Below are 16,805 nucleotides of genomic sequence, written 5' to 3' on the forward strand. Positions count from 1 at the left end.
TTGACTCAACTGCGGAGTTCAGCCCAATAAGCTAATTTTGAGTATAATCGATATACCTAATTTTAGGTAAAATGCAGATACTACTTAATAGGTAGCTTTGACCGGTCTAAAAATAACTCAAATGAGAGTAAAATTTACTGACTTTTGGGTAAAAATCTCTAATAGGGTTAAAAGCTCAGGTAATATAAATTAATAATAGGGAGTTAAGCCAAATTAATAGCAAAGAATGGGATTTCGTGTCTTATTTAATTACGACAGGTACGAGAATTTGTTCATGTCATCCAAAAACGAAACATATTTCCCTTATTTATTTATTTTTGTTTTGATTTCTTTGATATGCTCAAAATAAATAAACGCTTTCATAAAATACTTAGCAATGCAATTTTATTGTTTTTGAGAATAATGAATACAATGCAATGTAATCATTTTATTAGAGGAAGAGTTTAAACACATGAAATTAATTATGCAATGGATTTTTCAGGTACTCCTTGAAGCGATAAGACAAATCTGTAACGGTTTTGAACTTGCTTACGGTTTTAGATCCCCAAACATTAACTGAGATCATAGCATCCAGTTTTCGCAACAACACGGGTACTTCAGTACCAAAAACAACAAATGATTTGAATAAAACTTCTACAGCCCGTACACTTGAGCTTCCACATGCAATAACGGATCCTTTGAACAAGACGTAATAATTTCCCTGTTTGAATCATTCGGCAACGCAGATAATGTGGGGCTCCGCTACGGACTGTGTCTGTCTTACTGCCAGTAGTTCATCGAATCCGGGTTCCAGATGATTAAAGCTGATCCACCTTATCAAGGGTTCAGCGGCCAGTGCCGTGATGCAAGCATTTTGCGAGCTGCTGGATCTTTTGATGCCTTTGTTCGAAAGTACCTTCGTTAGACGCAATGCTCCTCTGAGTACATCTACAAGAAATAAATAAAAACAACACATGAGAACATGACCGTAGTGCAGAACATTCAGTGTTCTTACCATCCTCCACTTCGGACCAACTGGATTTGTCGCACAACAATCCTACACGAAGCAGCGTGTACAACAAAGGTCCATTACTCGGTTGTTTCTGAAGCCGATCGAATGCCTGAATGATCTAAAACAAACAAGGGTTAAATATAAATGATAATATGTCGACACCAACATTCCACAACGCGTAGTGTTTGTACCCATGCAAATTAACACCACAAACTAACAGGAAGGGGAGGGTTGCGGTTATTGTAGCTGGATTATGTATACGTAGGGGTAAGAGGGGCATAGTGAGCATCCCATGCACCAGCTTGGTCTTCCGGCCGTTCGGAACAAATTGGTTGGTGGTAGGATCAATATCATAATGATATTGAACCTACTACCAGTTGATTTGTTTCATGCAGCTGGAGATTCAGAGCCAAAGTGCGAAATGCTCACTATGCCCCTCCTGCCCCTATATAGGCCAATTTAGGGGAAGCTCATATGTTGGTCATATTAAAATTAATTTACTAACCATTTCACCGTAATAAGAGAGGAAATGTGGGAAGGTGTCAATGATGTCTTGGTATCGGGTTGGTGTATTTTTCTGCAACATCGATTCATGAAGCTCGTGCGCTTGCAACATGCCATCAGCAATCTGTTTAATGTTTGCTGGTGTAGGGCTCAGAGCAGAAATATGCGCAGCAATACTAATTTGTTCTTCACTGACAAAAATTTTCTTATTTTTTACGCGCCGAAACTTGCGATCTTCAGGAGATATGTCTTTACGCATATTTGCTACCCTAGTTTCGATTAATCCAGTGTGGCAACCAGTGTTCATTCCGCCATGAACCCAGAAAAAGTACGACTGTAATGAGACAAAATAAAATACAATATTATCATTAAAGATGTCAGTAGACGTGATAACATATTGGTGCAAAATCTAGTAACTAACTAAACCAAATTTATTAGATGAATATATATTCAGAGCAATCTGCAAAAGAGCTGATTTTGATAACTACATAGATAGATACATGACAGACCGTTATGTTGGATTATCAAAGCGTCGCCTAATGAGCGTAGTTACAAGTTACTGAAAAATCTACTATATTATCAGGTAGTAAAATCAGATTTTATGTTTATAAATTGCATGGTTTGAAAAAGTGGTTCTTCAAAATGGTCCTACCTCCCCGGGTGCACTTTCTGATACACGGGTCTGCTTTAGATGGGGGAATTCTTCTACGATTTGTACAGTAAGTTTTTGCTTGTCTTGCCACGTGGGATATCTGAAATCATAAAATAAAATAAAAATGAAATTGAAACGATAGGACACATCAAAGTTATGACACCACGATTTTGGGTGAAATTTAGCTACTTTCATATATTTCTCGCATCCCCTGTATGTTGAACATAGTATTGTCAGTAATGTAGCAGTATTAACTACAGCGCACTATTGGCGATAGTTGAAAGTGTAGCGATAATATTGCACCTTTCCCATCAAACTGGGCTATTTGAATGACTTTAAAAAGAGCGGAAACGGTCATAAAACAGCGATTTTGCGTCTTTGGCACACTTATTCCTCATGAAGCAAGAAATAAATGCGCCGAAGGTACCGAGCGTTTTGATGCAAAATCGCAGTTTGCGACGGTCGCACTTTTAAAAGTCAGTCTAGTCTACTTTGGTGGTAAATGCACAATACATATACTAGATTATTCTACGCGGTCAATGACGTGAATCTACTCGCTGTCACTAGTGAGGTGACAATTTGTAACTTCGAGTGAGGTGACTCTATTTAATTTGCAGAGAAAGTCACCTCACTCGAAGTGACAATTGCCATCTCACTAATGACAAAGAGTCACTTCACGTCACTCGAACTGCATAAACCTGGCAGTTTTTGTTCAATTTCATACCTTTTTTCGCGAAACATCATTTCACCAAAGAAGTGGTCAGTCAAAATCCGATTCATTTGTAGTAGCTTCTTTGCATCTGGAACCAATCCGACATCCAATAGCTTGGTCAAGGTCTTCTGGAACTTGGTTTCTTTGGCAAGAATGGACCGTACTGTTTCTCTTCGTGGCTCAGACACATCTTGTGTATTCTCATGTATGTTTTCAATTTCATTTTCAGAAGCCTCGCGGTTCCGCTCAATAAAATTGAGTATAATCCTACGGGGACCCACTTCTGTGATGTCCATGAGGGTGAGATCGTCAGCACTGAGGTCCCATAGTGAGATGTTATTGACAAGGTTGTCTGAAACAATATGAAAGATAAATTATGGTTTGTTATATAAGGACTCTAAGTTGAAAATACGCACAGGAGTACTAGTTGGGACGTAACTGAAAAATAATAAGACTAAAAGGTCCCGAAATAACGTGCTCACCTTTTTGGCTCAGCTCTGGTACTCTCTTCGGTCCCAAGCTAATCGATTCACCCCTCGAAACATAGGAAAAACCAATAACCCCTCATTTTATCTGTCAAACTTTCATAGCGAATCAAAACAAACATAGTGTAGTACTGGAATTTATACTAGAATGGGGTACGTTAGTCGATTTGCTTGGGACCAATAGGCTAGTCAAGTAGTGAGCCAATTTTAAATCGTTAGCTTCGTATTGATTGTTGGTAGAACTGCGAATAATTTGATCAAATCTCATGCTCCGTAATGGTGCCCTTTATGTTGTGAAGACTAGTGTGTACTTCAAAAAGGGTAACTTTTGAGGCAAGACAGGGTGTCCTCAACAAATTAAGGGAACAGGATGCACTAGATGTCCACAACAGGTACAGCAAAACATCACATAGACTCCCTTATTCACACTAACTACTCAGGGGGTAGAAGGTCAAGAAGAGCCACCGCCGCCAACTAAAGCTTGAACCGGGTACCTGGGACTCCCACGATATACCCGCGGCAATGGTCAGCAGACGATGTCCTGTGCGTATTTAGTATGTAATATGTTTTATTTGGATACACAAAATGTTTGAAGCCATGCGTCATCTAAACCATAATTTGCATCACCACAAATACACTTGTCAACAATCTTCAACTGGAACGTACTCACCAAATCACTTCACCCGGGAGCGCATTCCCGATGCTTCCACGCATATTTTTCTCTCCACTTCAACCACACAATAACCAAATATCACTTTTCTTTTTCAAGTCACTCCGTGCACAAAAGCAATGCACATCGCAAAACCCTAACAATAGATCAGCGCCGTTCTCATCACCGCGTAAATAAACAGAAATGAAAATTTTCACTCGCGATCAGTGCTGTAAATTCTCAAAATCATTTGAGCATTTTTGATGAAACTGAGAAAAGTAGCTTTTCGCTATCAAAGGGGACCTCCTCCGAATGGGTGATATCAGTTGCTTAGTCATTTGACGAAGGCATGGATCATTCTCATTTGAGAAACGCTATATATCATTCGATTGAGTGTAACCTACACACAAACGGAGCTCTGGTCGACATTCCGGCGAAAAAGCTAAGCCAACCCGACACCAACCTGACTTCTATCAAACCCCAAACCTATGTTGACCCGACATAAACCCAAAATTGACCCGACATTAACACGACATTGGGTCGACATCGACCTTAAATTAGCCTTACATTGATCCGACATCGGGTCGACTTGTCTGTTCGGGACCATTTTCTTGGATTTCTTCCATACTCCACTGTCGTATATCAAATGATACTGAGTGACTCAATTGACAGTGACAATGAGCTTCGAATGAAAAAGGGGCTCTTCAAATTATGGTCATGTGAGAATTCGTTTACACAGAATTGATTGAATGGTTGTATTGGTTCATCTTCAATCGAATGATATGAAAATTTACAGCACTGCTCGCGATGCAACAAATTTCTGGTCCGGGAGAAACAATCAAACCACGCAGCGCCAAATCTTCTGATGCTTGCAATTTTGCAAACATGATGAATCATGTTTTCTTTCTCGATTCTAAAACTTCTCGGAAAGCGAGAAAACCACCACTCACACACGTATAACCGTCCGGGAGGCAGAGTGCCAGCGCTAATCCGGCAAATGCAGCCGAAAACTGTGGAAGCGAATGCACGCACAAAACAGAGAACAAACTTAAAACACAACCGTATCCAAAGGCGTTCGAAACTCGACTCCACCTGTTGATACCTGTTGACTTTGAAAACGTATATTAGAACCATTTAAATCAATCCCAAAATGCATAGGGTCTTCTAGTTTCACTAATTTGTATTCGATTTAAAGCAATAACTTGTTATTTGTTTACGTTTTGATAGTAGTTGTTAAACAGGTATATTGAGGTTAGGGTGACGCCACTGAAGGACACTTATGTGTACCGTATGCGTGATAATATTTGCACCACACGCTTATTCTGGTCAACTCAAAATTGAGTCGAAGGTACTCATCTCAGCGGCAAGTAGGGTTACTCAAAATTGAGTAGCCTTATGTTGACTCACTTTTGAGTAAACGACGTTCTCACGTAGACTGAGTCAAATTTCAGTTGCGGGGAGGGTTTTTGTTTTGATTTTTATTCAAGGAAATGGAAATTGCCTGCTCCGGATTCATTCTACCGGAGCAGAAAATGGTTCAACACCGTTTCCCTAAGCAATTCATACTTACCTTAAGGCATTTAAGTCGGTTTTAAGTAACATTTTCTATGAGATTACCTCCGAAATGACTGGCATTTTTTCCAAGTCCAGGATTTTGCTGACTGAGTGGCTTTTACTCAGTTTGACATTTCTCGTTTACTCAATTTTTGACAACTCGATACATCGGACCAAAGTGAGTACGATCGACTCACCTGGTGAGTAAGCAGAAGTTAGCGTGTAGCGTGCATCGTACACTGAACGAATTTGACATATTCCTGTTATGTGGAAGTCTAATAAATTTGCGCTATAAGATAATCCATTGAAAATGATATGATTGAAAATGTGTTAGGTAAATTCTATATGAATATCTGATACATTTACAATGCTGATAATTTGGTAACTTTTATATGATCGTCATATGATAAATGAAAATCGATTAAATTATAATAATTAACTGAAATGGATTTGAAACCCATAAGCATAAGCTATACTTTTCACCACAATATAATATATGTGTCATAAATCAATCGAAGTAAAGTTTATGTGAAAATAACATGAAATTTACTTCTTCTTTTGACACATATATTTAATCGATTTCTAAAAATAAATTCGAAAAATAAACATCAGGCAGTGGAAGCTTTCACAGTTGTGCTTTTTTTTATTGTAGCTGATTTGGGATTCGATCAAGATCTGTTGAGGTGTGATGCTTTCGGTGTCTGTGCTCGATTCCACTGGGCCACGGCTGACTTCAAGATTGAGCTCGTTCAAATAGCATGAAGTAAGAACAGCTCTCCCGACATGGAATGTAGTGCAACTTTATGCTCGTTTTGCTAGAGTGAAGACAAATAGCACTGACAAATTTATGTTCCGTTTCGGTGGTGTGGTTTGTTCAAATCTTTCTTAATGCACCTGTGTGCAATAAATCAACGACTAAATTATATGATTTGATAGAACTGGCTCATGAAGTTCGAGTACTACTTAGGGCTGGAATCTGAATTAGCCGTGTAGAAGGCTTACAATTAGAATCATAGCAAAGTAAATATTACAGTAGAATCATTTTTTTTTTTCAATCTCAATACATTCTTTTCTGGAACCAATTAACATATGAATGAGTGTACGTTAACATCGTTGACAATTGTTTCAATAATTTATAAAGAACAATCATGTAAGATGTATTTTATTGGGAGCGATATTCATCCCAGAAAAAAAACATGCAAAAACAAATGCTTGCTGTTGGATTTCTTAAAAGGCATTTCTATATGACTATTTAATGATTGGGATAGATCTGTTTACAATCTTTAAACGTCAAAAATCAAAGCAAGCTATTACAATGAGATATACATGTTTTCCTATACTGCAAAGTTAAATGACAGTCCAATAGTTTCTACATGTCTATTTACACGCGACATATCAACAAACGTCAAAAATCAGTAAAAGCAACTCCAATAAAATATACATGATTATCTTATAAGATATATATTTTAGTGAGCAATATCATCATCAAGAAAACAGGTATATTTTACTGAATTTTCTCATAGTGCAAACTTATATGATTTTCCATTAGTTTCTAGATGTCTGTTCCCACCCATGACATATCAACAGTTTTTCACCATGAAATATATCAGACAATATTCATATACTTCTTACCTTCGCTAACCACGTTCGAAGCAAAGTATTATCAAGTACTAAGTATGTGAAATTACGATAGAAATCATTCTATATCGCAGTCATAGTTTTTAAGTGATAATCCAATGGAATCTATCAATCATCACATAGAATGAATAAATCTGCTGACATTGCTGTGTTATAAGATGGATCCAATAAACGGTACATGTCGATTTGTTTCAGTGTACAAATAAGGTTCCCGTTTCACCTGTGCATACAATGCCTTGGTTTTCTTTGCATGCACGTAACCTATAGCTCATACCGTAGTAGGCTGTGTATAAAAGAGAATGATTTACTTATAGCGAATTCGTTTATTATCGGGGTTGGAACCAGTTCCAACCCAGTGCGAAACCGAACTTTTTGTCAGTGCGAACCTCAACCTGAGCTGGGTTTTAAAAACAAACGATCAAACTGACGTTTGTCAGAAAACAAGCAGACCAAATCTTGATACCCGATCCAGGTTGGAACTGAATAATAAACGAATTCGCTATTAGTTTGACAGTTCCACCAATCACCAGCTAGTGCGGGTGATGAATAACATCCGAAGTAACAAAGCTGTATCCAAGTCCACAGCCATGGCCTTGTTAGACGTTGAGAAAGCGTTTGATAATGTCTGGCACAATGGGCTTGTATACAAGCTTTGTAACTTCAACTTTCCATTACATCTGGTTAAAATCACCCGTAACTACCTCCAGCAAAGGTCGTTTAAGATATCTGTTGCCACCACCGTTGGGCACAACACCAGTGGGTTCACTGACGGGCCTGTCGATAAGTGAGGATAAGGACAAACGTCATGGCGCGGCCGTGACAGGTGTCAATCGAGGAGGATGAATATTAGCAAAAGTGAAGTCTAAAAGGATATACAGAATTTCGAGATAGTTAAATTAGTAGGAGCACAAACATTTTTGAAAACTTTGTTTATTTAGTGAATTTCAAATAAATTGTAATTGTAAAAATTCACTACAGCAAACTCGACAGCAAAGCTGATCAACTGAATTTGCCAGGTCAAAGAGCCACGATAAGAAGATCATTGATGTAAGTGGAATAATTACCGTTAAAATAATTGTATTTAATAAATAAATTTTACAGTTTTGAGCTGTAAGCTACGGCCTGCTTCAAGAAAGTGTATTTTCTGATTATTTGATCTGGACAGTATCGTTGAATGGTTATCTTTCCGACACGTTTTCCATCCCAGCAGGAGTCCCGCAAGGCAGTCTGCTGGGCCCCTTGCTTTACAGCATTTACACTTCCGACATTCCTCCCCTTGGAGACGGTTGCGTGTTTTTCCTGTTCGCAGATGATACCGCAATAGCCGTCAAAGGAAGGATGCCTCGCGAAATAACGAAAAAACTTCAACGATGCCTTAACGCCTTTGCTGATTATGCCACCACGTGGAAAATCAAAATCAATGCCTCCAAAACACAAGCGATCATGTTCCTCCATCGGCAATCGCCCAAACTGAAACCGGCTCCATCTTGTACTGTAATCATGGATGGCACAAGGGTTGAGCGGTCTGCCGAAGTAACCTATCTCGGGATGTTGTTCGATGAAAAGCTCCTCTTCCGTTCGCATGTAGAGAAAACAGTAGTCAAGTGTTCTGTCTTGGTTAGGTGTCTGTATCCGCTGATTTGCCGCAGATCCCGCCTCTCAAGGGTGAACAAACTGGCTGTCTACAAACAAATCATAGCACCTGCGATCCTCTACGCAGCTCCGGTGTGGGAATCATGTGCACAGACTCACAGGAACAAAATCCAGGTCGCGGAGAATAGAGTGCTTAGGATGGTTCTTGATCGTCCTTTCGACACTAGAATAACAAATTTACACGAAGAGGCAGGCATTGCAAAAATAGATTCTAAAATTAACGAAATTAGCACTAAATTTACACAAAAATATAATTTATCAGAACATGCTTTGATAAGCAATTTGTATATAGTAGGTTAGGTGTACATAGTAGTTGTAAGTTAGTTGTAGTTGTAAATAGTAGTTATAAGTAGCCTCCTTTTTCAAATTTAAAACAAACCAATCCCACCAAGGTGGTCATTTTTAAAACAGGCCTGATAGGACTAGGAACTGTAATTAATAATAATTGAAATTTCAAATGAACTAAAGTTGAAAAGACGCATCTGTGTCACTTGATAAGTTATACATGTAAACCACACAATACAAGAAATAAAGATCATTTCAGGCATAACATTTGATAACGGCACAAAAACATTTGTAAACAAACTTTCTAAGACCCTTTACACGCGAACCAAAGTACGCCCACCGCCAACCAATACCACTTTGTTGGTTTGTTGTTGGTTTGCGTGGGTGTACTTTGGTTCACGTGTAAAGGGTCTTAGAAAGTTTGTTTACAAATGCTTTTGTGCCGTTATCAAATGTTATGCCTGATTTAAAGTCAAATAGTTTGACAGTTGCACCAACAATCAATACGAAACTAACGATTTAAAATTGGCTCACTACTTGACTAGCCTATTGGTCCCAAGCAAACGATTAACGTACCCCATTCTAGTCGAAATTCTAGTACTACTCAATGTTTGTTTTGATTTGCTATGAAAGTTTGACAGATAAAATGAGGGGTTATTGGTTTTTCCTATGTTTCGAGGGGTGAATCGATTAGCTTGGGACCGAAGAAAGTGCCAGAGCTGAGCCAAAAAGTTGAGCTCGTTTCTTCGGGACCTTCTGGTCTTAGAGTTACCTCTATGGTTGCACCATGACGAAGTGGCAGCGTATTCGTGATTTGTCCCACGCGCAAATGTCGCAAAAAGACATTTCAATCGCCGTGGGAGTGTCCCGGTGGACCGTCAAAAGGGTTTTAGACCGAGAAAAGAAAAGACAACTATCCGCGAAGGTGGCCACAGGTCGTCCGAGGTCAGCTCGGGTTCCGAGGGTTATCGCTGCTATCAAAAGGAAGATTCGGGTGAATCCAGTGCGTTCAATAAGGAAAATGGCAAAGGAACACGGGATCAGTGACTTTACGGCACGGAAGATCGTGAAGGAAGATTGCGGGCGAAGTCGAGGGCACGGGAAAAAAAAACTCACATGATTACCAACCGCATCCGGGTGCTACAAGTCGAATAATGCAAGAAAATCTTGAACTTCCTTAAGCGGAAAAATCCGGTTATCCTGTTCACCGACGACAGCATGTTTACCGTCGATCCCGTATCAAATTCCAGAACCGACCGGTATATTAGTTCTCTTCCGGTAAAAGACGTGGCCGACGAGCACAAGCACGTGTATCTGACCAAGCATCCTACTAGCGTTATGGTGTTTGGATTGGTGGCTTCCGATGGCAAAAAATGGACCCGGTGTTCATTCCAGAAGGCGACAAGGGCAACACGGAGGTCTACATCGGGATTTTAAGTAAGTATGTTCTTTCGTGGATCAAAGAACAGTACGGTCCGAAGCCAAATGTTGTATTTCAACAAGATGGGGCTCCGTGCCACACCTCGAACCGCACTCAGAAGTGGTTGCAGGAACATCTTCCGTTCTACGCGAAGGATATGTGGCCGCCATCGAGCCCCGATGTTAATCCGCTGGATTACTCAATATGGCGCGTCATGAAGGCCAAGGCTTGTTCGAAACGCCACTCGAGTACAGCAAGCCTCAGACAAACATTGACCCGTACCTGGAGAGAAATGGACATTATTACTACATTATTAGAACCTGCCGTGCATTCCGGAAGCGTGTGGAGGCCGTAATTGCAGCAAGTGGAAACTCGATCGATGATTAACATAGTTTAAGACTCTGAGAAACATCCCCCATTTGAATAAATAAAAAACTCGAAAACGAAATTATTGAGAATTTTTTTAATTTTGATGGTGCAAACATTATCACGCATACGGTATACTGAAGCTAGGAAGGATACCAGTGGCGTCTAGTAACCTCACTTTTTACCTGTTGATACCTGTTGACTTTGAAAACGTAATTTAGAACCATAACTACACTCATAAAATTCGACACATTTTTAGCGGCGAATTTCTATGTAAAATTCTCGGTAAAATTCCACATGATTTTCATGTCAAATGAATAGTATGTGTGGTTACACATGAATTTTATGTTTACACATAAGAAGTATGTGTCCGACACATATATATCATTTGTTTATCACATTGCAAAAATTCATGTGTGGGACACATAAAAATAATCATTGAATTTTTATTAGTGTATGTTAGAGTCGGTGTATAATGAGTCACGCCAAGAGTGAAGCCAAGTCTACCTATTGGACTGTCAAACTGGCTACCTATCGTGCAAAGTAAACAAACATTACGATGCTATGAAAAGTCCACGAAAGGTATCGCAATAAAATATAAAATATAATCGAAGAAATGATCATAAACACGCAGTGAGCATTAAATTGTCATGGGATACGTTTGGTAACGATCAGTAATGAGAATTTCTACTATTTTTTGTTAAGATGATTGGACAAAATCACTGATAGAATGATTTACAACAGCCGCTATTTTTTTTGCTCGCTAGAAGTCATTTGAAGGTGATGTAGCAGTCCTCTGTTGCCAAGTGAAAAGAAAGGGAATCTTTCGAAAACCGTGATGCGAGTTCAACTGTTTTTCTCTTGGCGTGACTCATTATACACCGACTCTAGTGTATGTGAGTGTTAGAAAATTCTTCATCTGCATTCTACCAGTCACTACTATAGATACTATCCAGCTTTCCATGTTCGGTAATGGTGGCCATATTCATACAAACAATGTATCCTTCAAAGTGCTTTTTGACACTATCGGAGGTTCGGATTTTGACCCGAGGGTTATCGCTGCTATCAAAAGGAAGATTCGGGTGAATCCAGTGCGTGAATCCATGAACAGAAGAAAATGGAACAACGTACGCCTACCAGCAAGGGCGTAGCCAGGTTTCGAGCTACTTACTTACCAATCAGGCTTAGGCCTTGTTGTCCTCTGCTGTCCGAAGAAGTCGTCTCCACTCTACTCGATCCATGGCCACACTTCGCCAGTCTCGTAGTCTGCGAAGGGTCCGCAAGTTGCCTTCTACTTGGTCGATCCACCTTGCCTGCTGCGCGCCTCTTCTTCTTGTTCCTGTTGGGTCGCTTTCTAGAACCATTTTTACTGGGTCGTCGTGCGGCATTCTTACGACGTGCCCAACCCACCGTAGCCAATTTTTGCAATGTAGACGATGGATGGTTCTCTCAGCAGCTGGTGCAATTCGTGGTTCATTCGCCTCCTCCCCGTTCCGTCATCCATCTGCAATCCACCGTAGATGGTACGCAACACCTTCCGTTCGAAAACACCAAGGGTGCGTTGGTCCTCCACGAGCATAGTCCAGGTCTCGTGGCCGTAGAGCGTCTTGTAGACAGTCAACTTCGGGCGGCGGCGAATTTTATTCAACCGGAGCGTCCTCCGGAGTCCAAAGTAGGCACGATTTCCTGCCATAATGCGTCTTTGAATTTCTCTGCTGGTATCATTTCCGGCGGTCACCAGTGAGCCCAAATACACGAACTCATCGACCACCTCGATTTCGTCACCGTCAATCTGAACGCGGGGTGGGATGCTAACATTGTCTTCCCTAGAACCTCTTTCTTTCATGTATTTTGTCTTTGATGCGTTGATGGCAAGTCCAATCCGCCTAGCTTCAGCCTTCAGTCTGATGTACGTTTCCGCCATCGTCTCACAGTTCCGTGCCATGATGTCGATGTCATCGGCGAAGCCAAGAAGCTGGATGGACTTCCTGAAGATCGTGCCACTCGTAACTATCCTAGCTCTTCTGATCACACCTTCTAACACGATGTTGAATAGCAGACACGAAAGTCCATCACTTTGTCGTAGCCTCCTTCGAGATTCAAAGGGACTCGAGAGTGTCCTCGATGCTCGAACAACGCACATCACTCGATCCATCGTCACCTTCACCAATCGCGTCAGTTTATCCGGAAATCCATACTCGTGCATAATCTGCCATAGCTGATCTCGAACGATTGTGTCGTATGCGGATTTGAAATCGATGAACAAATGATGAGTGGGCACGTTGTGTTCGCGGCATTTCTGCAGAATCTGCCGAATCGCGAAAATTGCCGCCCCCCCCCCCCTTCCCCGCCTCTGGCAACGCCTATGCTTTCCAGTCTGGGACGGGACTTGACAATTGGGTAGCGATTTCGAGCCAATTTGCTGTCAAATCCGAGCCAGTTTCTGATTGGTCGATTTGACAGTTGCAATCGTCTTTAAATGTAATCGCAAGTCAGTCCTACTCAGATTTTTGTCATTAAATAAAAAATTTCACGATATTTTTAAAATAATTTTTAGTAAACATAGGTGCATAAATTCAGAAAACTTGTGAAATCTTTGAACGCCGTTTTCTCATTTCCAGTTTTTTACTGATGGGACTGACTTGCGACTATGGGCAGTAAAGGACTTACAAAGCTAGCACCTTAAGTAGAGTTGCTCAGAATGATGTTGTCTAAAAACTTGCCGAAGACACCATCCTGCTATCATGCTTTATTAAAAATATAGAAAAAGCACCACCCTAGCGACAGAGTTTCGAACTACTTTGATGTTACCACATGAAGGCCTAGGTATTAAGGATCAACTATTCGGAAGACACTCACCCTATTCTGCGAGTCACGTGAATCTCTGTCACTGGTATGGTGACAATTGTCACCTCGTGTGAGGTGACTCTCCATTTGATTTGCGCGGAGAGTCACCTCACCGGTGACAGAGAGTCACGTGATTCGCAAAATAAGGACGGCTATACTACCATTACGCAACCCTGACTAGTTATTAATTAATGCCATGATTTCGACTTCTCCGATCACTGTGCGGTTTCCCCACGTGCACTGTCACTGTCCAGATTGCGTCCACGGTGGTTCTTCCTTTTCGGAATCCGAACTGCATCTCCGACAGACCATAGACCATTCGTCAGTTGTTGAGGATGATCATTTGGACTAGTTCTCCAAGTTCAGCAAGCGGCTAGGGTGCTCATCTTGCCCCGTTTACCCCTACCACTGCGGGTTTTGCAGTGCGTGGAATGTCATTTCGGATTGACTAATAGCACCATTTTTCTTTATTGGTTGAGTGATCTTTATTTATGTCGTAAAGTATTAGTTTTCTTCAGAATCCAGAAACGACTAGCGCTCCGATTGCAAGTGCAAAGCAAAAACCGTAAGCAATGTTGGTTGTGTAGATTGGATGATTGAGTGGGCGTTTGCATAAGTTAAGGCGCAGAAAACGCGATTCGTTTTATTCTTGACTGCTTTCTAACGAAACAAAAAATAAAGCTGGGATGGATAGTGAATATAATATGATTAAACATACAGGAACAGCGGAAAGTACTGTAATGTAAGTGATACAAAATGCGCGATAATACACGAAACTAAGTGAGGAGTAGTTTAGCAGTATCCGCGGTCTGGGACACGCCTTCTGGGTGCGCACTTGATAATATTGTCCACGCGTAGAATCATCTCTGCGGCTTCCGAAGCGGACAACAGCACTTGTCGCTTCACTGCAAAGGATTCAGTGATTCCTAGTTCCTTCATGCAGCCGACCTTGCCCTCGTACATGTTCAGCCCAAGAGTGTTTTTGCCCTGTGAATGTCCGGCACGGAGTTCCGACACTAACTGTGCCGAATCGTAACCGGCATTGTCGGCGATCGTAATCGGCAACTGAAGCAAGGCACGGCCAAACGCCTCCATAGCCATTGCTTCCTTTCCGGCAGTTTCGGCAGCCAGCTTGTAAACTGCCACAGCCATCAACGTTTCCGAGCAACCACCTCCGTAGACAACACGAGTCTCCTTCACTGTAGCGGTCAACACGCACAGAGCATCATGCAGCGAACGTTCCGCCTCGTCGATGATCTGTTGAGTGGCTCCACGGATCACAATGGTGCAAGCCTCTCCCAACGGGACTCCGCTGAAGCGCAGCAATGTATCCTCGCCAATCATAATCTGCTCGATCAGATCGCAACGACCCAGTTTGACCAAATCCGGATTGTCGAAAGTGGACACGATTTCACCTCCGGTGACCAGAGCCAGCCGTTCGATTCCATCGAAATCGGCATGCTCGATGGCCATTACACCGGCGTCGGCGAACAACTGTTCCGGGTAGTTGTAGATCAGCTGACGGTTGATGAACACATTGCACTCATGGCCGAGGATCTTGTTGACCTTGTCCTTCATCTTCTCCTTTTCGGCGACCTGTAAGGCGGAATGCGAATTTAATGGATTTTCTTAGCTTATAACCGTGTCGAACTTACCTCCAAATCGGCAATCTTGGCCATGGAATCGACTTTGATGCTGGAACCGAACACCTTGATTTTGTCCGTATCCATGGGAGTGTTGGCGATCAGGATCTTGGCATTTTCAACGCGCTTCGGTTGATGCACACCCGGCTTCTTATCCAGCAGAAAACCTTCATCCAGGAAGGACTCTTCCAAGGTTCCACCGGTTTTCTTGATCAGCTGAATGGCTGTCATCTCACCGGATCCCTTCAGACGCATCACGGCATCAACGGCCAGCTTGGCAAAGTACTCCTTGTGCTGTGACAGAATCTTCGAGCTCAACGTAGTACGAGCAATGTTCATCAAATCCTCCCGGAACTTTTCCGCGTTCTGAGAATTGTCCTGTGCCGCAGCAATCAGAGCAGATCTGGCAGCTTGTGTAGCCGCACGCCAACCGGCAATGATGGTCTGGGGGTGCAATTTTTGTTCGATCAGTTTTTCTGCTTCCCGCAGCAATTCCGAGGCTAGCACTGTAACCGATGTGGTTCCATCGCCAACTTCATCGTCCTGGACGCGGCTCATGTCGACCAGAATCTTTGCAGCGGGATTGTCCACACCGACCGCTTTCAGAATGGTGGCCCCATCGTTGGTGACCTCAACCTGTCCGGCACTGCGCCCGTGGGCGACCAAGATTTTGTCCATTCCCTTGGGACCGAGTGTGCTCTTAACCAGATCGCCAATGGCGATTGCACCCACGAACGACGACAGCCGAGCGATTTCGCCCTTCTCCTCCTCGGCTTCATTCTTCAGAATACGGACCGGGTTCAGTGAGACCTAAAAATGGGCAGTGGGCAGATTAGTCATCGCATCGATTGGATTGCAACCCTAACCTCAACTCTAGTAAACAAAGAACAGTTACTTTCTGTTTTCTGACTCGGAATCAAGGCAGTTTACGGAAGTAATTCGCCAAATCGAATGAACTTCATCAGTTTTGTGTGATTCATTGAAAAAATTCTCAAAATATGCTAAAAAAAATGCGTTCTTCAAGGAAACATCCAGAACGGTCGGGCATTATGGGAGAAAACCGTGGGTGAGACCGTCTGCTCACTACTACTAGGTACTAGACGATGCAAATTCTCACGTGTGGTTGCCTTATGCCGGATGACACCCGGTAAAGTTAAAGACGAATTTCATCGAGAAAAACGGATATTTGAGTCAAAACTTAACTTTTTTCCAAAAGTATGATTCTAAACTAGAAAGATCAACATTTTTCCAATAGAATACCTACCATTTTTGTGGATTACTTTTGAAAAAACTTTCGCACCAAATTCACACTAGCACTGAAAACGGGAATGGATCTTTTACGCTTTGCGGAGCAGAAAAACTGAGTTTGACATATGTGGATGCTTCTGGGTACGAAACAGACTATG

At 41.7% G+C, this 16,805-nt stretch overlaps 1 protein-coding gene and 1 pseudogene across 1 annotated transcript; both read right to left on the reverse strand.

Annotated features, from left to right (window-relative positions):
* Positions 1-457: 457 nt before the first annotated feature.
* Positions 458-11,892, reverse strand: LOC135700670 (uncharacterized; annotated as a pseudogene).
* Positions 11,893-14,263: 2,371 nt separating this feature from the next.
* On the reverse strand, positions 14,264-16,771 carry CCT2 (chaperonin containing TCP1 subunit 2). The gene is made up of 3 exons (XM_065221371.1): positions 16,664-16,771; positions 15,412-16,209; positions 14,264-15,352 (listed from the first exon to the last, which is right to left on the reverse strand). The coding sequence occupies exons 1-3, from the start codon at positions 16,664-16,666 to the stop codon at positions 14,549-14,551; spliced, it is 1,605 nt and encodes a 534-aa protein (XP_065077443.1). The 5' UTR covers positions 16,667-16,771; the 3' UTR covers positions 14,264-14,548.
* Between the last annotated feature and the right edge of the window lie 34 nt (positions 16,772-16,805).

Source organism: Ochlerotatus camptorhynchus, unplaced genomic scaffold (assembly GCF_037179485.1).
Source record: "Ochlerotatus camptorhynchus isolate MF236.1 unplaced genomic scaffold, CSIRO-AGI_Acam_v1.1 ptg000141l, whole genome shotgun sequence".
In the NCBI taxonomy this organism is placed as follows: Eukaryota; Metazoa; Arthropoda; class Insecta; order Diptera; family Culicidae; genus Ochlerotatus; species Ochlerotatus camptorhynchus.